Source organism: Polypterus senegalus, chromosome 6 (assembly GCF_016835505.1).
Source record: "Polypterus senegalus isolate Bchr_013 chromosome 6, ASM1683550v1, whole genome shotgun sequence".
Classification (NCBI taxonomy): Eukaryota; Metazoa; Chordata; class Cladistia; order Polypteriformes; family Polypteridae; genus Polypterus; species Polypterus senegalus.
Genome location: NC_053159.1, coordinates 63,995,858 through 64,019,754, shown reverse-complemented (window position 1 = coordinate 64,019,754; position 23,897 = coordinate 63,995,858). Strand labels below are relative to the sequence as shown.

At 37.0% G+C, this 23,897-nt stretch overlaps 1 protein-coding gene across 10 annotated transcripts in view; it reads right to left on the bottom strand.

Annotated features, from left to right (window-relative positions):
- Positions 1 to 23,897, bottom strand: part of ubr4 (ubiquitin protein ligase E3 component n-recognin 4) — a 196,896-nt gene that overhangs the window by 1,082 nt on the left and 171,917 nt on the right. For all 10 annotated transcript variants that reach the window (XM_039756137.1, XM_039756142.1, XM_039756141.1 and 7 more), the window contains 14 exons: positions 20,667 to 20,774; positions 20,426 to 20,545; positions 20,078 to 20,268; positions 19,819 to 19,992; positions 19,483 to 19,582; positions 18,966 to 19,184; positions 18,544 to 18,657; positions 7,757 to 7,899; positions 7,457 to 7,582; positions 7,012 to 7,206; positions 5,936 to 6,160; positions 4,605 to 4,695; positions 247 to 409; positions 1 to 128 (listed from right to left, as the gene is read on the bottom strand). The exon at positions 1 to 128 is cut by the window's left edge and continues 1,082 nt beyond it. In XM_039756137.1, the coding sequence (XP_039612071.1) occupies positions 64 to 128; positions 247 to 409; positions 4,605 to 4,695; positions 5,936 to 6,160; positions 7,012 to 7,206; positions 7,457 to 7,582; positions 7,757 to 7,899; positions 18,544 to 18,657; positions 18,966 to 19,184; positions 19,483 to 19,582; positions 19,819 to 19,992; positions 20,078 to 20,268; positions 20,426 to 20,545; positions 20,667 to 20,774 (2,034 nt within the window). In that variant the 3' untranslated portion in view covers positions 1 to 63. The remainder of the gene's footprint in view (positions 129 to 246; positions 410 to 4,604; positions 4,696 to 5,935; positions 6,161 to 7,011; positions 7,207 to 7,456; positions 7,583 to 7,756; positions 7,900 to 18,543; positions 18,658 to 18,965; positions 19,185 to 19,482; positions 19,583 to 19,818; positions 19,993 to 20,077; positions 20,269 to 20,425; positions 20,546 to 20,666; positions 20,775 to 23,897) is intronic.

Below are 23,897 nucleotides of genomic sequence, written 5' to 3'. Positions count from 1 at the left end.
TACACAGCAGCCACCAGGTCTAGGGAGTGTTGCACTGTGCAAAACTGAATAGAAGGAGGGCACTCAAGGGATGGAGTTTAGAAGGTCTTGGAGGAAACTGTCTGGGTCAGTAATTTCTTCCAATAGCCCTAAAGTAAACAAAAATAATTAAACACACTTAATAAAATCTCAGCAGGATTATGATGAGAGGGAGAGATCACTGATTCAAGAAACATTTATTTTCCAGAAGCTTAAACTGACACTCACCAACAACATCCAAGAATTCAGAGAATGATTCAGCCGGCATGAGCTCATCCTGGAAAGCTTTCAGAGCCCTCTCAGAGGCTTCATAAATGGGCATATCATTGTGCCGGATATACTCTGCCAGTGAGAAGGACCAGCCTCCCTCAGTGTTACTTGTTGGTACTTTCTGCAAGAGAACATCATTCATCTGAATGGATAGTGATACATTAAGCAGGTTATTATTATCTGTTGGCAGCAAACATCAGGTGATGTATCGGACTGATCACAGACTGGAGAAAAATGCAACTATTTGGTTTTTCACAAAAGAACAGAGAAACAGCATCGTGGTGAAGAAGTAACCAGGACAGGGAAACTGCTGGAGCATGTTTACAAAACACAAGGGAATTATTGTTTTACCAAGGAAACATTAGCGTGCAAAGTTAGGAGGCGCCTTTATAGCTTCAGGCACACAACAAGGTTTTTTCATTTATAACATTTGTAATTATTTTAAATGCATATTCACATTCCATAATACAGAATACTTTGTAACGCCAAGCAATACTCTTTAACTGAAAGTATATGTGCTTTAAAAAACTCATTAATGAAACCTCTTTCACTATAACTCAAAGATTAACAAAAAATGCTTTGCCATGTGTGCGCATACTTTCTCCCTAACAAGGTATTTTCAGTGGTAAGCTTCCCAACGTGTGAGAGTGTAAATATGTACAGTATTCTTCTGTAATTGTCATTTGCCTGCTGCCATGATCCACTGCAGATTGTACTTGACCAGGAATAGTTCAAGAAACTCACCAGTATTTAAGGGAAAAAAAAACAGTGTCTTGTAAAAGTATTCAGACCAATTCTTTAAATTTACTGAATAAGAAATTCTACACAAAACTATTGTTCTCTGCTATTTCTAAACACTGAAAATCAGAATTCATTTAATATACTGTTTTATGTTAGAAAAAAATCTTAAGTAAAAAAGGAAACTAAGTACACACAAGTGAACACCATTACCTAATGACTACACATTTCCCTAACAACTGTCCTCCACCACTAAATCATTAAATTAACGGTTCAACACTTATGGCCTCATATTCAGGTTGTGAATCTGAAGGACAGCTGTGAAAATGAGGACTACAGATAAAAAAATACAAAGGTGTAAATTTGAAAAAGGGTACAGCACAATATTCAAGTGTTTGGATGTCGAGGAAGCAACATTTAACTGTCCAGCTGCTGCTTAGAAGTGGTGGTCCCTCTAAAAATGACCGACAGAAAGACCAACAATCACAATGAAGGAGCAACAGAATTCAGGAGTCAAGACTGGAGCAAAGATGCCCCAGTCTACCAAATTAAGAGTTCTGCATTACAATGGTTTCTGCGGGAGGGAAACATAAAAGAAGCCTTGGCTCAAAAAATACATGTGAAAGCAGGCCTAAAGTTTTCCACAAAACACATTAGTGACTTGGTTGCTATATGGAAAAATGCTTTGTGGTCAGGTGAGATCAAGTTTGAGGTTGTTGGCCAGAGCTCAAATAGATGTATGATGCAAAACGTAATGCTGCCCACACCTAAAAAATTGTAGATTAAAGAATAGAGGTGGTAGCATTATGGCGTGGGGCTCCTTTTCATTGGCAGTGACTGTGAATCTGGGTAAAAAAGAAGGAATAATAGCTGGTGGAAAATATAAGGGAGTACTGAAAGAGAACCTGTTTCAGTCTGCTTAAAAAAAAAAAAAAAGCATTGGGGAAAAATTCATTTTAAGCAGGACAATAATCCTAAACACAATGTCAAAATAACCTTGGTGTGGAACAAGGACAAAAAGCGGATTATCTTTCAGTGGCCTAATCAAACCCATGATTTCAATCTCAGAGAGAATCTATAGCAAATGTCATCTGACTAACTTGGACAACCTAAAATAAATCTATCTGGAAGAAAGGTCCAAAAATCACTGCTGAACAGTGTGCAAAGAGGGTACATATTTACCGACAAAGATTAAGTCTTTAATTTTAGCAATGGTGGCTCTACAAAATACTACATTGAGGGATTGGCATGAACTGAAACAGATCTTTCTTTCTCTCATACATTGGGCAGGGATTAGAGCTTTGTTATTCATAACTACCGACGAGCAAACTCCACGGTGTTCGTTTTACTTCGAGTTCAGAAAAATCATGAAAATATCACTGAACTCTGCAAAATGCATGGAAGTCAAAGGGGAAGGACTAACCAAACTACATTTGACTGGATTATGACGGTGCAATCATTAAGGTGTCCCTAATGGCTAGGGAAATGTCTGCAAACTATACTGGACCGAACATTGTGGCCAAGAAGGTGACCTGAGCTCTGCAGCAGTAGTGCCAACCATTGAACCACAATGCCTCCATAAGCTCAAAGAAGAAAGAACTCGGTCAGAAATGTGCAATCATATTTTGTCAAAACAAAGCAGAAATGCTGAAATTAAAGTCCAAAGTCAGAAAAAATAGGCAGGTTTTATATAAAGACAGAGAATTAATTCCAAGTTGCGTGTCATGATTGAAGTTGTGCTGAAGGCTCTCCAAACTGTCTGTGCTGATGCTTTGCACTTTAACCTCCATTAAAAAGATAGCATGCGTACGGGCACCGTTCTCAACCCTACCACCTTTGCCGTCACTTCCCCTACCTCTCCATACTTTTAATCATTCTTGAGGCAGATTGAAGACTTAAGTGTCAGCTTAAGTGAAAAAATTAAAGACAAAGTACTAAGTAATTGCAACACATACACTGAATTAATCAGTTTTAACGCGAAAAGATGCTGACGAAAGAAGAGAGGAAGCGGGCCACTATGGTGGAGAAAGGAAGAGCTGCTCAGGAAGCAGCAAGCGTATCAAACTCTGAGCAAACGAATGCTAAGCATACAGAGAAATAGGATGAAAACTATGAATGCTCAAGTCAAGTGTATTCATTGCACGTTATTGTGCAGTACACCATTACTGGTTAGCAAATAATTCAATGAACAAGGGTGAACAGCAATGCAGCAAATTTGCTGCTAATAGCACAATAGCAAAATTCACTCATCTACACTATTCATAACATGCAGCCTTTGTCATGCTGGGCAAAATAAACTGGAAATTCATCTTAAAATTGCACACCATTTGCATCTTATGAGAAAAATATCTAGAATATATCGGGGCTGGAAACTAATCCAAGAACAATGCCATCTAACACTGGCCTCTCTAGGTCCTGTTACTTAGAACTGCTTACCTAGTATTTGGCCAACAACTTACAACATGTCAAAGATACTCGTACCACTGGTGAGATACCACTGGCTACATTTAGTCTGTTAGCCTATGTTGTTAGACTATTATTCTAAATGAATACCACACTGAGGGAATATTTTTACTAATCTATCACATAGAGGAAAAATGAATAATTTTGAGTCCTGCAACTAACAGCACTGTTCAGAGTAATAGAGGCTTAAACAAAATTATGTAGCAGTTAATTCACAGATATATGCCATACTACATTGCTGGTCTTGCTTAACTGGAAGAATTCTAATGTACCCCCTTCGCCCCCAATAATTATCAGGAAAGTGACGTATCACCTAAAATTAGAGAAACAATGAACTAACTGTATATGTGTGGATCAGTGTAGAATTTCTGTTGAGATTTGAAGGAATTTATTAATGTTACTCCAAAACAAGTCTCTTGGGCTCCTGCCTGTTTTCTTTTACCCGTAGTATTTAAAATTTTCTTCAAAATGTGCTGATTTTTACCTGGAATGTACTTGACATATTGTAATTTATGATTTACAAAACTGGTTACAATTTTTATTGTAATGTATATATTTCAAAATTTAATGCGGAAGACTGAATACTTATGCAAATGGTACATTTTCTTTAACTAATTAACAAAGACATCAAAATTAAATTGACTTTCAGTGCTGTTAAATAAAATTATCACACAGAGCAAAATATTTAGGGTATGATTTATTATTTCATAAAATTAAGAGAATTTATAAAGGGTCTGAATAATTTTAAGTTTTCAGTTATATGTGTCTTTTCTGTTGGTGTTTAAACAGTGTTTCTGTTGTGCCACTTTGTGTTGCATCTTAACTATACTGCATTTGAGTACTAGGCTTATAGTTAAAGGTGTTCTTTATAAGAGTAAATTGAATATATACTTTCTCAAAGGGAGTTTCAATTTTAAACCCACAGCACCTTCTTAGTTCACTGCAAGGCTCTAATTATGTGCAGTGTCTGGCGCTGATGAAGACAACTTTATGAAATCAGCTTACCCATTGTCAGCATTAAATACACAAATCACTGACCACTGAATGCCAGACTCCACAACAGTTGTCATTAAAGAGTGCAGCCACACACCTACACACATTCTAAGTAAAGATACCTTAAACATCTTGTAGATGAGATCAACCAGTCCCCAAAACAGCAATGGTGAGCGGTAAACAGAAAACTCCTTGACTGTCTTATCTGTCAGTCTGCAGAGAAAAATAGGAAAATTGGGTCAGACTGGAGACAGTTCTCAGCAATCAGGTACTGAAAACTACATAGGAATAGTGAACTACACATCAAAAAGAAGGGACCCTCAAACATCTATCACACAAAACAGTGAGACCCTAGAAGGCAGTCTGGCATGTAAGAGAGCTACCATTGAGCAGGCCAATAATTCTACAGAAAGCTAGAAAGAAAAAAAAACAAAACATATATAAACATTTTTAAAAAGGTAGTATTTGTCAACAGTACTATAAACAATTGTACTTTATTTGATTTCCTCTATTGTTCGGAGCCAAAGGGGCCGACAACCATTTCCACTTGGGAACAGTATTCCAATACTATGTAAAATCTCAACTGCTTATTTGTTTCGACACTTCCCACACACCCCTTAAAATTAATTTACTCAATCAAAAATGCACACAAACATAGATATGGTTAAAAGTACCTTTTGAAGATAACATACTCTTAAAATATAAACACAATATTGATTAATGTATCATCAATTTAAACGTATGTCAACAAATATGAAACAATATATACACTTTTGCATGCACTAATATACTGGTGCATAAAATGTATGAGTGTGCAATGTTGTTGATTTAAAAAAAATATACACACAGCCTGCCACAACAGCTGTATAGTTTCACTAATACACACACGCGCACACACACACAAGTACACGCCACTGCCCTAGCTAGAATGCAGATTGTATCAAGAAAGCCATCACTGTGGTAAATGAAAAACAGTCAGGATATCACCAGGAGAGCAGGATTATCAGCGTCTGGAATTCAGCAAAACAAAAAAAACTTAAGTAGCAGTTGAGGGAATCTGACAAGCTAAGACAAAGGAAAACCCCAAGAGGCCCACCATGCTTTGCAGTGGACAAATTCTTCCAAACAAAACACAGTCGTATTTAACACAAAACTTTAAAATACCACTGTGACTCCTCCAAACTGGCAGCTTGACAATGTGCTCTCTTTAACATCCCCTTGAAAATCTTCAGTCGTAAGAGGCACATACTGGCAGAATAACAATCATTTTTTTTTGTTTGTAACATAAAACGAGCAAATATTTAAGTCTAGAAAAAGTTAACAAGAAAGGAATTAAATATGTTTTGTCAAGTTAGATATAGTAAAAAGTTGCATTATGAACTCACGCCAAAGATCATTTACCCCTCAACCCACCCACCCACTTTGTTTTACTTGGTGGCAGAACTGCTCTTACTTGTTGGCGCCAGTTGGTGACACCTTCCTGACATGCGCAGTAACAAGCAGACGCCGGAGGAAGTCTATACGTGTAGCCTTCCACAGCTCAGGTGGCAAAATATGCAGAGCTAACACAGTAAAGTAGTGGGGACCATCCACCTCAAAGCAGCTCTCCACCCACTTGTCTTTTGGCTGCTCCAAGAAGCTTTGCAGATTCTTTTCCTCTCTGGAAGTTGTACGTGTCCTGTTTCAATATGCAAAATACACTATCAGTAAAATGCATAATTGGGATTATCTACAAAGAACTAAAATAAGGAAAACTTCACAATGAGAAGGTAAAAAACTGTTAGTGCAAAAAATCTGCCTCTTAGCAATTCCAATGAATTAAGCAGCTCTGCAATCCATGTTGGGACGCTCACTCTACAAAGCATGATTCCACCCACACCTCTATCCCAACAACAACATTTATTTATATAGCACATTTTCAAGATAGGGCGGGACGGTGGCGCAGTGGTAGCGCTGCTGCCTCGCAGTTAGGAGACCCGGGTTCGCTTCCCGGGTCCTCCCTGCGTGGAGTTTGCATGTTCTCCCTGTGTCTGCGTGGGTTTCCTCCCACAATCCAAAGACATGCAGGTTAGGTGGATTGGCGATTCTAAATTGGTCCTAGTGTGTGCTTGGTGTGTTTGTGTGTGTCCTGTGGTGGGATGGCACCCTGCCCAGGATTGGTTCCTGCCTTGTGCCCTGTGTTGGCTGGGATTGGCTCCAGCAGACCCCCGTGACCCTGTATTCGGATTCAGCGGGTTAGAAAATGGATGGATGGATGGATTTTCAAGATAAAGAAAGAAAAGTTTAGAAAAAAAAAACTAAAATAACATTGGGCAATACTAAATAAAGAATGAAGTAAGGTCTGATGGCCGGGAGGACAGAAAAAAAGTTCTAAGGAGTTCTAAGGCATCCCAACATCAGTTCAACATCCATTCAACTTTAGGACGTTTTCTGTCAAATGGGTCCACACATATGATGGCCAACATTAGGAAGTAATACACTATACATTAGGGAGAAACAAGTCAGCAGGTGGCACTGCCATATACGCACGTGTTAAGAACATAGAGGACTGTGTGAATTATGTAAGGGATAAGATGGATGTTGCTCTCTCGGCCACCTCCACCTGTGTCCACACTGAAGGACTGCTCCATGGCAAAGCGGAGGAAAAGTAGTTTGATGTCATGGATGTTCAATTGGTATGTGGGCTCCCGCTGGCCAGTACACTCTTGGAGATATGTGTTGTGCCTGAAGAAAAAAAAAAAAAGAAAAATATATACATACAACAGAGATTAAAAAAAAAAAGGCTTGCTGACTACAATTCATTTTCATGAATGATGTAGATGTATGCAAAAGCTTCAACACTCCTGATTAAACTGTTGTTTCATTGCATCTCTAAGTGAAAATTAATTCATATAATCTCTGTAAGGTAAAAAACCTGAATGTAAGATACAGCTGCATACTTAAAAAAACAAAAGATTTCGGGTTTATATATCACCTGGCCAAGCATGTAGCAAAGGCTGACTCAGGAACATGTGGCCCCCATACTGGTAGCAATCCATTACACTTTGTGTTAGCATTCTGCAAGGCAGCACTCTCCCATTCTTCTCTACCACGGGCCAGCCTAAATGGAAAATGGGAGTAATCAGTTAAAAGAAAAAAAAAATGTTTTAAGTAAAAATAAGAATGCAATTTTAAAACCTGCATGAGGGGGCTACTCTAAAAACCCCATTTATAACAAAGAAGATGGTGTTAATATTTTCCTAAACCCATGCTGTTTAACATCCAGTTGACCTACCTCACAGCTGCAAGGTGGCAGTCATAGTGGACAATGTTAAAGTGTGACACAGTACTGTAACCCTGCTGTTTGCGAGGCTTGTTTTCCATTTCATCCAGAGCCACACGCTTAGTAAAAGTATAGATACCAAGGACTTTGGTAGGCTGGAAAAATATGATGAGGAGAAAATTAGGAACAAAATATTAAGATAATGTTATTACCTGTGGAAATAAGTATTTAAGTGTTGAGGTGTGGTCTGCACAAAAACTCAGATGAAGGAAGATTCATACCAAGCACTTTAATGTTATGATAGACCCCAGCTTATTGCAACCCATGGTGTTGGTAGACCTGTTAGCAGTAGTAATGAAAAAAATAGCATATAGCACTTTAACAGCAGAACTAGAGCCATTTCTGATTCACAGTGACTGCAAGTAATTTTATGTGGAGACTCTTTGCACAATTAATCTTTAACTGGATATGCATGAAAACACCTGCTATATGTCAGCACATATACTAAGCACATACACACATATGTTACATTTAAGAGCCTGCAAAAAGTTAAAATACATATTTATTTGCCCTCCATTTTTATAAACTATCTTGGACTAATCCTAACATACTGGGTAGTTGCTAAAGTGTTTAGATTTATTACCATCACTGGAGCAGTTGAATACTAGACTTTTTGCATTCACATGTAACACCTTTATACACACACATACATCACATCAATGGCTCACATAATTCCTAAATGACACAACCATCCTTGGATAGATACCTTATGCTGAACCACATGATCCAATAACTGGGACTCACCAGTGGCAGCCTCTTTATTCACAAATATTCACTGCCAGGATCAGTACCAGCAAGTACAGGCCAAACAAGATGTATAGACCCATTATGCACAAGAAACAGGATACACATTAATATGAGCATGAAAAACATGAGATAGTCATCTTTGGCAGCAGTAGAAACTTAGTGTTCTGACTGGGTTAATATAGCATTTCCCTTTAGTCTGTAGGGCTGGCACACAGAATATCACTTATTCTAATGCCATTTGAACAAATCTGATATATAGTATAAACAAAGAGTTTTTTGATTTTCCGTTACCCTAATTCGGAATACATTACTCCCAACATGTTACATAATATTTTGCTTTTGCACATAACATTCAGGATTAGCCTATTTGTATTTATGAATGGTTAGTTTGCATTACTGTTAGCAAAATGGACTGTATTCTTCTTCTTTAAAAACACAATCCTTCACAATGCATTTTAGGACAGACTTTACTACCCCACTTACGGCCACCTTTGGAGAAATAACACATGTTCAGAGTGCTGGAGATTTTTTAAAATCTGATTTAATACTGTTTTATGTTGGAACTGCTGAGCATTCATCTCTGCAAGCAAAAGCAGACTTCCTTTACTCAATGGAAAATAAAGTGCAATATTTCAAATTATCCTTTTGTTATCTAAAAAAGCAATTAAAGTGCCATTTCAATGTTGCCAATGCTTATTTTAGTTAGCCAACCTAAACTTCAGTCAGCTGTTGACTTGACAAAAAAAAAAAAAATCTGATCACCTGTATTACATTTTGTGATGTAATATATTCCACATTTTGCTATGTTACAACCTTATTCCAAAATGAATTCGTTTTTTCCCCTCAGAATTCTACACACAACACCCCATAATGACAATGTGAAAAAAGATTTTTGAAAATTTATTAAAAATAAAAAAACTGAGAAATCACATGTACATAAGTATTCAGAGCCTTTGCCATGAAGCTCAAAATTGAGCTCAGGTGCATCCTGTTTCCCCTGATCATCCTTGAGATGTTTCTGCGGCTTAATTGGAGTCCACCTGTGGTAAATTCAGTTGATTGGACATGATTTGGAAAGGCACACACCTGTCTATATAAGGTCTCACAGTTGACAGTTCATGTCAGAGCACAAACTAAGCATGAAGTCAAAGGAATTGTCTGTAGACCTCCGAGACCGTATTGTCTCGAGGCACAGATCTGGGGAAGGTTAAAGAAATATTTCGGCTGCTTTGAAGGTCCCAATGAGCACAGTGACCTTCATCATCCGTAAGTGGAAGAAGTTTGAAACCACCAGGACTCTTCCTAGAGCTGGCCGTCCATCTAAACTGAGCGATCAGGGAAGAAGGGCCTTTGTCAGGGAGGTGACCAAGAAACCGATGGTCACTCTGTCAGAGCTCCAGAGGTCCTCTGTGGAGAGAGGAGAACCTTCCAGAAGGACAACCATCTCTGCAGCAATCCACCAATCAGGCCTATATGGTAGAGTGGCCAGACGGAAGCCACTCCTTAGTAAAAGGCACATGGCAGCCCACCTGGAGTTTGCCAAAAGGCACCTGAAAGACTTTTAGACCATGAGAAACATAATTCTCTGGTCTGATGAGACAAAGATTGAACCCTTTGGTGTGAATGCCAGGCGTCACATTTGGAGGAAACCAGGCACCGCTCATCACCAGGCCAATACCATCCCTACAGTGAAGCATGGTGGTGGCAGCATCATGCTGTCGGGATGCTTTTCAGCGGCAGGAACTGGGAGACTAGTCAGGATAAAGGGAAAGATGACTGCAGCAATGTACAGAGACATCCTGGATGAAAACCTGCTCCAGAGCGCTCCTGACCTCAGACAGGGGCGACGGTTCATCTTTCAGCAGGACAACGACCCTAAGCACACAGCCAAGATATCAAAGGAGTGGCTTCAGGACAACTCTGTGAATGTCCTTGAGTGGCCCAGCCAGAGCCCAGACTTGAATCCAAATGAACATCTCTGGAGAGATCTTAAAATGGCTGTGCATTGACGCTTCCCATCCAACCTGATGGAGCTTGAGAGGTACTGCAAAGAGGAATGGGCGAAACTGGCCAAAGATAGGTGTGCCAAGCTTGTGGCATCATATTCAAAAAGACTTGAGGCTGTAATTGCTGCCAAAGGTGCATCGACAAAGTATTGAGCAAAGGCTGTGAATACTTATGTACATGTGATTTCTCAGTTTTTTTTATCTTTAGTAAATTTGCAAAAACCTCAAGTAAACTTTTTTCACGTTGTCATTATGGAGTGTGGTGTGTAGAATTCTGAGGAAAATTGAATTTAATCCATTTTGGAATAAGGCTGTAACATAACAAAATGTGGAAAAAGTGATGCGCAGTGAATACTTTTCGGATGCACTGTATATATTTCAAACTCTGTTACAATGAAGTACCAGGGACCTTAAAAACATTTATTTGTAATGAAAATTTTGTAGTAATGAGATTTGTATTTGTCGCTATAGTGCTTACTTTAAGTTGTGTCCATGTGTTTGCAATCATTTCAATAGCTTCTTTCACGTTAATTTTCATGTCCTTCTGACTACAAGTTATGCTGGCAAAAATTTTTCTCAGCATTTCATTGCGATAATACACTTTCAGGGTGCAAATGATGCCCAAATCCAATGGCTGCCATGCAATTTGGCGGGAAGAATTCAATGCAAACATCATCTAAATATAGAAGCATGTTGTGGGCAGCACAGTTATCAATCAGAAGCTGAATCATCCTTTTCATATTGGGAGGTTGCTTTTTCAATTTCTTCAAATGCAGCAGTTCGCAGACATTTACGCTGAGCCCTGAGGCTCCTTTTTTTGCTCGGTCTTTCAAGAAAGTTGACGGTGTGGATGGCTAAATTCCGAATTCACTGGCAACGTTTTTTTTCTTTTTGACAGAATCGAGAAACACAAAAATTTCAAGTCTTTTTTTTTTTTTGAGTTAAATTCCAATGGTGTCAAGAAATAAGCAAAGGGTATCACTGAAAACCACAGAAAGCAAACACAACAAAAAAAACAGTATGAGGAAAGTTCGTTTCTGTTTGGGGATTGATGTAGAATGTCAAAAAGGGGAATGTAGAAGTACTTGCATGAAAAAGTAAGTTTGGAATGACCTTTGGAGTTACAAGTACAGTATAGTCAAAAAGAATATGCTTAGGCTAATAACACAAATATTGTCTTCCATTTTTTTAACACACTCATCAAACATTCACAGTGTGCTGCCCTAAGTTTGCATTTACCCCTTTCACTTTTTATGTCACTTCATTCTGCATCATTTTTCATGGAAAATGTTTTATTATTTAAAAATAAATAAACAAAATTGGACACTGATAAAAAGAGACACTGATGATTAAAAGTGTAGTACTTCTATGATGATGAATGTGTTGAGGATGATTAGTGATGGGTGCAGCACTTCTGAAAATGCTTTTAGGATATCTATTCTACCAGAATAGGTTTTAAATTGATGAAATGTGACATACTGTGTAATAAAACAATCAAGTCAACTGAAACTCAACAGCTCATTAAAAAATTCCAATAATCAAAAGATTGCTCTGCAATGATCAACAAAAGGGGTGAGATGACTGTTCACTGCAAGTTTCTTGAAAATATAAACAGCAAGATGTCAAGTTCTGAGTAATGATTTTTACTGCTAGCAAGAAAAATAATAAGGAAAATGAAAACTTGCAAGACTAATAAATCTTGGCCAATTAGACTTTACATGCTAAAATTAAGATATGAAACACAGATATGCACATTGAGGATGAATGCATGCTTTCCTTCACTAAATGTGCTCATTCTGCCTCAGATGAGAAATTTCACATGTGCATTTGCAATGGAAATCATGTCCCATTCAATCAAATGTTTTCCTGATGAATGTGTATGTTTTATAATAGCTAATCACAGTTAGTTGTACTTGGTTCAACCTCTATGCAGCTATAAATAAATAAATAGATAAGAAAAAGCAATAATTATCTTGTTATATCTTAGTTGGTATCATCCAGGAATGGGTTGATTTAGGCTTATCAGTTAGATCAGCTGGTGTGCACTGCCATGAATTATCTATACATGTAAATCTATTTTTACATATTTATTCCCACAAATCCAACCCTGGGGTTACTCATGTAATGCCGAGAACAAGTCAGTCAAATGTAAAAATTGTATGATGCAACTGTACTGCACTTGGAGAGGACATTCAAATGATCTATTTCAGTTTAGAATTTATTCATTTAATTTACATCATATACATGGGGTAGTCCTGCCCTTTTCGAAGACAATGTAGTGTCTCAAATATTCAGACCTTTGGTGTTTCTCTAATTTTACTTTATGAAGAAAGTTTCATATTTTTCAACATACTGAAAGACAAAATTACTTCAATGTGACATTATTTTAGGTTAGAGAAAAAAAAAATCTTAAAAAGTAAAAATGTTGTTTGAGGAAAGAGTTAAATTCCTGTGTTTTGGATGTTCCAAGTAAAAAATAATTGCCTAACAAGGACACAGCTGTTTAATATTAAGATAAATTCAGATAAGCCTTCATCCGACATTGTAGACTGACTAAAGTTTCTGCTTCAGTTTAACAGGAGAAAAAATTAAAATTATTGGTTCTATTTTAAACTGTAAAATAGATGGGCATAAACATTACTTTTCTTTATAAAACCAACTTTTTCTCACATAATTAAAAAAAATTATTATACACAGTATATATTAAAAATATTATTATTATTAACTTTAAAACTGTTGCCTTAGTTTGATCCACTATATAATGTAAAGCGCCAGATTTAATTTCCTTATTCTGCATGAACTTTTCTGAGGCAACTGCTGCATCAGCGAACATAAATCTTTATATATAATATGCTACCATAGCTGTTCGTTTGTCTGTCCAGGATTTTAAATCACCTGTAGCTCACAAACCGTTTGACTTATTGACCTGAAATTTGGTACACATATACCGCATGACCTCCAAGGTTATTTTTGTTTTTTTTTATTATATTGTAAAATCAACTCTTGGCAGTGCAGCGCATGCGTACGAGTGCTGTTCTCATCCCTACCACCTTAACCGTCACTTCCCCTACCTATTCATATCTTAAATCATTCTTGAGGCAGATTGAAGACTTAAGTGCCAGCTTAAGTGAAAAATTAAAGAAAGCATACTAAGTAATTGCAATACAAACACTGACTTAATCAGTTTTAACATGAAAAAATGCCAACGAAAGAAGAGGGCCGCTAGGGTGGAGAAAAGAAGAGCTGCTCAGGAAGCAGCAAGCGCCTCAACCTCTTGAGCAAATGAATTCTAAACGTACAGAGAAACAGTATGAAAACTAGGAATGCTCAAGTCAAGTGTATTCACTGCATGTTATCGTTCAGTGCGCCGTTACTGGTATTGTTTAACTACAATTTTCCCATTTTACTCTCAAACGTAACTTCTGTGCCAGACTGCTGACAAGTTTTTCAAAACATGGTTGCAAAGAGTTAAACTACAAATTCAAGTTATACAAACAAAATGGTTTTTGCACAAGTTCTGAACAAATATTTTTGGAATGACTATGTTTTAAATCTAGCTTCACTGTGAAATTCTTTTGATGCCTACTAAATCACGCATTATCTGTTCATCAGCGTATAATCTGAACAATAACTAAATTCACCCACTTTGGGAATTCAAATACATTTTAAAATACCCTAGATCCCGGAATACAAGCCGACTCGGTATATTAGCCGACCCCCTTCTCTACCTACTAAATTACATGTATTTGCTGATGACCGGTATTTAAGCCAACCCCCTTCTCCAAAATTTTCTAAATTTCCTTAAAAGTGTCTCTTCGGGTATATTTATAATGTTTATAGGTGAGAATTTGAGACTGCCGGCCATTTTGATGGAAACCAGGAAGTGATTGCGGAGAAGTTTGGTAAAATGAAACCTTTGTGTTGAAACTATATACGCAAATACAGTACATCGGCAGGTGGATTTCCGGAGACTCGTTATAAATTTGATTAACTTAAATACGCAATACAGTGGACCCTTGACTTACGAACTTAATTTGTTCGCAAAGGCTAACCCATAATGCGTTCCGAACCTCCCACTGCAACACTTACTTAACCTTTTCATAATAAAAAAGGGTTGTATAATGTGCATAATTTACCAAAACACCAATAATTTTTATAATGTACTAACCAAAAAGTTATAAAAAGTGCCTAGCCTACCAGAAGTAGGCTAGATTAAGCTAGGAGCATGGCGGCGCGCATGGTTGCAGCGGCTCAGGGCTCTCCTTTTCAGTGCACTTTTTTGTTGTTTTTGTACTTTTTTTTTTTGTCCTTGTTTGTGCACGATCGGTTCGGCGAACATCCGCTACACCCGTCAGAACCTTATAGACATCGGTGTCCAGAGCCAGACATCTGTTTCGAGTGTTTTTCATCACACGCACAATATCCCAGACAACATAGCAAGACCAGCGGGCTCTCCGTGGATTGTTGTCGGGTCTAGGAGATGATACAGACGGAGGAGGGAAAGAAAGCAGAAGCGGGGCTGCAGATCTGGCGTTATGCTAAGGTTAAAAAAACAACCATACAAGCCCTATAAGAGAACTTTTTTCTGCACTGAAGGAGCTGCTTTTAATCTCATTGTAGATGTGTATAGTGACAATAAAACACATTCTATTGTAGAAACAATTTCATACTGTACTCACCATTTAATTTGACATCTTTGGGCTGCAGGAAGGGAGGAGGAGAAGATATTTCCACACAATGTCCATCTTTGTTTCGATTGTGATCACTTTCTTTACCTTCTCTTCCTTCCTTAGCAATTATGTGTCTTGCTTGCATGGTCTTAATGAATTATATATATAGGTAAATCACTGCAATGACTGAAATTACATCCACAAACACATGTATCTGGGCTCCGACTGACGCTACTAACGCTCTAGGTTGTTTGTTTACAATCGCAAGCGGATACATGTGACCGCATCCGCTTAAGTAACGCAAGATGTTGGTCGTAAATCAAAAACTTTTATTTTAAACTTCCTGATAATTTATTATAAATTTTATTAATAAAATCAACAACTAAAACACTTTTTTGAATAAATTCTTTATTTAATTTAAAGTACCGGCATGCAAAGTTACTTCTTCATCTGAAAGATGGCTCTGTGGTTTCGTCATTATTTACTTTCGTATTCATCGGCAAAACCGGCATTGCGCTGGAAATCTTGAATATGAAACGATACTCGTTGTATAAACCGACCCCCAAACTCCAAGCCAAAAATCTAGGACGAAATTCTCAGCTTATATAACGGGATCTACGGTAAATATTTTTACCAAAATTCTCACAAGTTAGTGCAGATAAATACAGTCCTGTAACGAAACATGTCTGATAACATTAGCATTCCATAAAGAACTAAAATACAAATATTACTTATTTTTTAACTGTGTCCTGAACTGCTTTATCACTTAAATAGATGTTCAAGATGGTATTGATATGCAGATAAAGGAAAATATTTACAGATCATTTCTAATATCTACGTTGACTTGTAACTAATTTCTGCCTGTACAAAAAAAGCGGATGTGTACTTGAATATGCCAATTTCAGCCTTGTAACCAATGCTGCCACGAAAAAAAAAATTTTCCTGACTAAGCCTAAAAGTAATTCATTGGTCTCCCAACCAGTGAACATCTGGCTTAATGGACTAAATGGGCTCCTCTCATTTGCCAAATTTCTTATGTACAAGCACTAGCATCAAAGCATCAAGAATGGTCTTGCTGTAGACATCAGCGGGTATTAATTACATCTTACAGTTATTAACTGTTGTACCCTAGCACTAATGGAAAAGTCATTATAGATCAAAGATGGTTTACTCTGATCAGTAGATTCCACTTCCTCCCTCTGCTCTTCACTGAACTGCCTGGTTAGTCCATTTTTGACTAGCATGGCTATACATATTACATGCAAGTATGTGCTTTGTTTTTTTTTTCTAATCTGATAATACTTGAATACATGTCATCAATGAAAGAAATCAATGCTGCTCTATGATTACAACAGCAGAGAAAAATTACAATAAAACAACACACTGCTGGTGGAGGGGCTGAGTTTAACTAAGCATTAAAATTCTCTGAAATCCCACAACACTACTGTTTCTGAAAAAGCACAGAGTGCATAATGTCCGAAGAATAAAAAGAATGGAAAGATTTTAAAGAAAAAATGACATAAGTAATTTGAAAGGTCAAAGCTAATAATGTAGCATGACCTCTCATATACGGATAAAGAGAGGAGAACAATACAGATACCAGTGCAGGCTCAGTAGAGTTCTATAGCAAAGATGTACTTCCAACCTATACGCCGAGTCTCTGAGTAAGACAGGAAGTGAAGCCAGGAGTGATGGCTAATCACATTAATACCAAATTATGCAAACGGGCTCCTCCATCATTTTTGTCTGAAGCATTTACTTTTACTCTGGCTGTAACATCTGCTAGCTATGACATACAACAGAACGCTGCACAGATCATACAAATAATGTCTAGGACGTAAAGATTTTGATAATTAAGCTAAGAATGGATACAAATGGAAGAAACACAAAACAATGAAATAGTCCATAAATATCTGAAAGATACAAACCAGGAGATGAACAGTGAGGTAAAATGGCAAGTGCTTCAAAATTATGCTGTAAAAGCATGTAAAGGATAGAGCATAAAACAGGGGTGGAAAGAGCTTGGGATAAATTAGGTTAACATGCCGGGCCTTCTGTTTAGACTTTATCCCAACCTAGATAGGCTATTGAGGTGTAGCACGTCACCTAAAAATGGCACTTGTTGCACTGAACAACTGGAACAAAAGGTGTCTGCTCTTGAAAAGGTAATTGTTTAAGAAAGCAAATTTAAAACTAATTTCTAATAAACTGGTGCATTCTGAAGACAGATCAAGAAGAAAAAATGTCAGAATTGCTGGCCTAAGGGGGTGGAAAAGAAAATTAGAAGCTTCCGAAATATTACAATAGTAGGAAATCTGTATGAATCTAAATTGAAATTATTTCTTCACATTGTATACACTAATTTTCCACTTGAAATTGTGTGCTGAAGTGAAGCATTTTTAAACTTAAATTTTAAAAATACTTTGTGTTTGCAGTTTACTATGGAGCTTTAGGGTACATGGCAGCAGTATATGTAAACAAATGGCAATGGTAAAGAATTCATGGCAAAGGCGTTGGCATTAATTTCCAACATGTTCAAAAGCTCACGATGACTGGAAACTTTGTGACATGAACCTGATCTAGATAGGTCATCACCAAATATCTAGAACTGCAGTTTATGTCTCATAGTTTATCAAGAATATAACTTCTCTGACCATACAGATGTTATAACCACATTTAAGAGAATATTCTCTCTTCTCATTAGTAAATCAGAATTTCTTGTGAAGTGACTATTTTATTTTATTCAAAATAGTTTACTAACCTTACTTGAATCTTGTAAATGCAATACTATGCCCAAATACAACAAGAAGCACCATGTTTATGTTCACTTAACCCTTTAAATCTAGACAAAAATACACCTCCAAACAATCTGAACAATTTTTAAAGCTAAATGCATCTACAGACAACACTTCAAGAAACTGTCAAGGCATTTAAAGGGAGAAATCACTTCACAAAGTGAAAATCACAAAGTCAAAAATATGCAAACTAATAAAAAAAAATTGAACGTCATGACAAACCATTGATGCCCTATTAATTTCAAGAAGCTATAAATATATCACTGAGTGGGAAAGCAACAAGGCCCAACTGGATATCCTGCTAAATTTGCACCGTTAAAGCTATCAATTTTTGTTAAGGCTTAACATTCTACCAAAACACTATGTCAGGCTATATCTTCGAATGAACTGTGTGTTATTATATGTAATTTATGATCTTAAACAAAAAGTGCATTTTAAATTAAAAATATAGAAAACACAACTATTCATTTAAGCCTTATTGAATATCCCAGATCTCCTCTTCTATCAGTCTGAAAGCCTACCTGAAACTTGTATCCTTCCCGACATATACAGCAAGTTAGACCTGGCTCTTCAATCAGTTCCTCCATTTGTTTTAGCAGCGAAGTCTTTGTAACCACCTGGCCTTTTTCATTTGTCTAACAGTAGGAAAAAGAAAAAGCAGAACATGAATACATGTCTAGATTAAGTTTATTGGTAAACACAGAATATACTCAAAGGTAGAAAAGAGAGGAAAGTGGCTAAAGGCCACATGAGTAAATAAGAGTAAGTTTCATTATAAACAAACAATAAAGGAAAGATTTCATAAGAACTGAAAATCTGCTGTTCAAACAGTAGCCACCTCATTGTCAAACTAGCATTCTGAGTATTACATAATTTTACAACTTTTCCAGAAATGTTTTGCCAGTCTAAACATATAATGGATTCTATTTTAATCAAAGCATACCGTCATTCCCAATGTACCCAATGCCTTTTGCCTCATTGCCATTGCCATTCGTTTCTTTTCAGCTCGTGTTTCACTGCGGGCAGCATCTATCTTGAGGTTTACTTCAGGGTGTTCACGAAGTGCTTCTAGTAAGTTTTCAGCTAATGTTCCAATACCTTCATCACTAGATACTTGTTCTAATTTGTGGAGGTTTGTAATGGAGTCTGTGCCAATCAGCACCTGTATAACACAAAAATACAACGTTGCTTACTGAATTGAACATATTGCAACACAGACCTGAGAGAAAGGTCAAAATAGCATTAAAATACATCTTAAAAATGATCTCAGCGGCTAAGGATTGAAAACACAATTGTGAGAAAATAGATGACATGCAAGGTCAGAAACTCACTTTTACTAATTTTTTTAAATTATAAGAAGTAACCAAAACTTGGAAAGTCAACGTATATAAGAGATGCAAACCAGAGATCAAATGTATACTAGCTTATGAAAGCCATGACACTAAAAAAGCTTTCAGGACCTGCGAGGGTGGGTGTTGAGTTGCTAGTCCACGCAGCAGTCGGAGGATAAAAGGCAATCCAGGTCGGGCCAGAAACTTCTTCCACACATCAGCATCAAGGCTAGGAAGACAGTACATGAGAATACAGCATGACAGAAGACACATATTGAAAAAATGTTCCACCATATGAAAATTAAATCAGCCTGAAAATGAGTATCAAACTAAAGTGATTAAAGAAAATTGAAACTATTAAACTTAGAAGTTATAGGAATAGTGGAAAGTCAGGTAAGACAGAAAGAAACGCCAGTTGAGAAGTGAAGAAAAAACTTTGACAGACTGTGTAAAGGAGAAACACACTTTTTGGCGCTGGGTATATGCTTCTTCATATAGTCCAGTGCATTCTGTGTAATCCCCATCTGTAAGATAAGATCCTTCAGTTGGTGGCCATTGCTGTTATTCTTTATGCCTGCTGCAATTTTACAGAAACAGTCCAGGAAGACTTTATCATCTGCATTGTGTTCTTCATCATACCTAAAAAGTAAAAAGAAGCAGAAGACAAAGTGTAAAAGTTCTCCGAGTTGACCCAGGACACTCTACATAGCTCATAATCACTTACTTGTCAAAACTGCAGTATGGTTTAAACCGCTCAACCAAAATCTGCATTTTCTCAACTTCTCCAAAGGACAGATAAGGAATAATCCGCAAGAGGCCCTGTAAGATGCTTGGGTTGGATCGTACAAACTGGGAATTGATTTGATCAAGCAGCATCACAAGTTGCTCTTTGTCTCCAGTCAAAAGCAAATTTCCCTTTAGACGGTAATAGAAACGAAAAATAAAAAAACAGCACTTGGCAAGAATTCTGACATAAAGAATGAACTTCCCAGGCAGATCAAGTCTAAATCCCTCAGCTCAATAAGCCAGTCCTTATCTTAAACATCTGAAAACATGAGTTTTGAAACCTCACCTTATCCTCAGACACAGTCTCTGCATTAGCTTCATCCAAAATAATCTCCATGATACTGAGGACTTGTTCTGCAATGGATGCCCCACCACTGTCTTTGCTTTCCTGTTCAGCCACTAGAGCCTTAGTAAGTAAAGAAGGTATATTAAATCTGATTAACATGCTTAGGTGACAAATAAGGGAAGCACTACTTTCTTCTCTTCTCCAAACAGTAATAAAGAATACTTATATATTTGCAGCTTACCAGGTTGAGGGTGCCTAACATGACATTTAGAGTGTTCATCTCTGGTCTAACAAGTTGCTGACGGTTGATCTTCACTTTTACACAATAGCTGAACAACTTGAGTAAGACCTGAAAAGCAGATTTTAAAGAGCATTTCAACTCAAGGGTCAAGATAATGAAACTGAAGTAAAAAATTGACAAAGAAATGAATACTGTGCAAGAAGCCGAAATTGAAACCATTACCATTATCACCAGTTTAATAGCCATTTTATAGGTTCACTCAGGTTAAATGGCTATATGTGAAATATTTTACTCTATTATCAAACGTCCTGGACATTCTTTGGGGTTACTCATTTTTTTTCATATCATCCTAAAACCACTTCCAACCACATTATCTTCAGTGTGTGTGTGTGTATATATATGTGTATATGTATATATATATATATATATATATATATATACTCTAACCTCTATCTACAGTATAATAAGTATTTTACCCTACTATTTACACGCTTGGTGATGCGGTCATTTTTTTTTCATGCCGACATTACGATGTAATCTGATGATTTGTCATTATAATTGATAACTTTTATATATTATTAATAAAATTCTTTGTTTTTACATAAAAATGCGGTCATTTTACTTACAATGCAAATGTTTTCATCACATAAAGCTTGTTAGGCAGTTAATCTTTCCTGAAATTTGCAAGGTTGTGATATACTGAAGAGTTAAGAAATTTTTTGCGTGACAACATCAATTTTGATGATCTGTCTATAGATCGTTTTTGATTAGAAAATTTTTCATACAAAACAAGTTGGTTTCGCGCTGTCAGTTTATTAAAAATAAAGAAGAAAACATTCTAACGGTTTCCAAATGTTATGTAATATTTATAAAAATGATCACTTTGACGCGATTATTTTTTCCCAACAACATTGCTAATATTTACTTCTTTGGTAAGTCAGTCCAGGAACCATGCAGTTCAGCTCAAGCAGAAATGAACAGCATTCAGCCCATGCTGTCTGAGATGGCAAAGATTCTTAGGGGAGAAAATGTTGCAAGACAAAAGCTGAACAACATGACAGAAAATGAATCAGGACAGTGTTCTGTTATGTAACTGTAATATGTGAAACAGAACTAGTGTAGCTATAATGAAGGTATTGTTTATTAGCAAGTTAAAATGATAAAGGAATCTTTTATATGATGTTCTAGAGCAAGGTGGCAAAATACTACTCCCTGAAAGAACTTTTTCAGTTTTAAAATGGAAGGCAGTTTTGGTATCAATAAAAGAGATCAGAAAAAATAAACTATTTTTCACTTCTGTTATTTGTTTATGGGCAAGTGAATCTAACTTAAACCCCTGCTCAAGAAAAATAATCTTGACTCCTCTGCCTTTGAAAATTTTAGACCCATCTCCAACCTGCCCTTCTTAAGTAAAATTCTAGAGAAGGCAGTCATTTTGCAATTAAATGACCACCTCAATAAACATGCTATTCTTGATAAATTTCAGTCAGGTTTCAGAACAAATCACAGCACAGAAACTGCACTCGTTAAAGTAGTAAATGACTTGCGGGTAAATGCAGACAGAGGCCATTTATCTGTTCTCATCCTCTTAGATCTGAGTGCTGCATTTGACACCATTGATTACAATATTCTTAGAAATCGCCTTAGTCAATGGGTGGGCCTCTCTGGCAGTGTCTTAAATTGGTTTGAATCCTACCTGGCAGGTAGAAAATTCTTTGTGAGTTGTGGTAATCACATCTCAAAGACACATGATATCCGATATGGTGTTCCACAAGGCTCTATCCTGGGTCCGCTGCTTTTCTCAATCTACATGCTTCCGTTAGGTCAGATTATCTCAGGTTACAACGTGAGCTATCACAGCTATGCTGATGACACACAGCTGTACTTATCAATAGCACCTGATGACTCCGACTCTTTCGATACACTAACACAATGTCTTACTGCTATTTCTGAATGGATGAATAGTAATTTTCTCAAACTAAATAAAGAGAAAACTGAAATCTTAGAAATTGGCAATAATGGATTCAATGAGGTTATCAGAAATAAACTTGATGCACTAGGATTAAAAGTTAAGACGGAAGTAAAAAACTTAGGGGTAACCGTTGACTGTAATCTGAATTTTAAATCGCATATTCATCAGACCACTAGGACAGCATTTTTTCACTTAAGAAACATAGCAAAAGTTAGACCTCATTGAAAGATGCCGAGAAATTAATTCACGCTTTTGTTTTCAGTCGACTAGATTACTGTAACGCACTCCTCTCAGGACTACCCAAAAAAGACATAAATCACTTGCAACGAGTGCAGAATGCAGCTGCTAGAATCCTAACTGGGAAAAGAAAATCCGAACACATTTCTCCAGTTTTGATGTCACTACACTGGTTGCCTGTGTCATTCAGGATTGACTTTAAAATACTTTTTATGGTTTATTAAGCCTTAAATAATCCTGCTCCATCTTATATATCGGAATGCCTGACCCATTATATTCCAAATCGTAACCTTAGATCTTCAAATGAGTGTCTCCTTATAATTCCAAAAGCTAAACTTAAAAGAAGTGGTGAGGCGGCCTTCTGCTGTTATGCACCTAAAATCTGGAATAGCCTGCCAATAGGAATTCGCCAGGCAAATACAGTAGAGCACTTTAAAACACTGCTGAAAACACATTACTTTAACATGGCCTTCTCATAACTTCACTTTAACTTAATACTGATACTCTGTATGTTCAATTCATCACAATAACTATTCATAGTGGCTCTAAAATCCGTACTGACCCCAACTCTCTCTTCTGTTTCTTTTTCCGGTTTCTTTGTGGTGGCGGCCTGCGCCACCACCACCTACTCAAAGCATCATGATGCACCATTGATGGACTGAAAGCCAGAAGTCTACGTGACCATCATCATCAGGTCCTTCCATGAAAACCATAAATACAAAGAGGACTGTTTCACTTATGTTAGGTAGATTGCCCAGAGGGGACTGGGCGGTCTCGTGGTCTGGAACCCCTAGTTTTTTTTTGTTTTTTCTGTCCACCCTGGCCATTGGACCTTACTTATTCTATGTTAATTAATGTTGACTTATGTTTATTTTTTATTGTGTCTTCTATTTTTCTATTCATTTTGTAAAGCACTTTGAGCTACATTTTTTTGTATGAATATGTGCTATATAAATAAATGTTGATTGATTGATAACTGGCGGACAAGTGGATTTTCTAAGTTTACTTGTCCGTGGACAAGT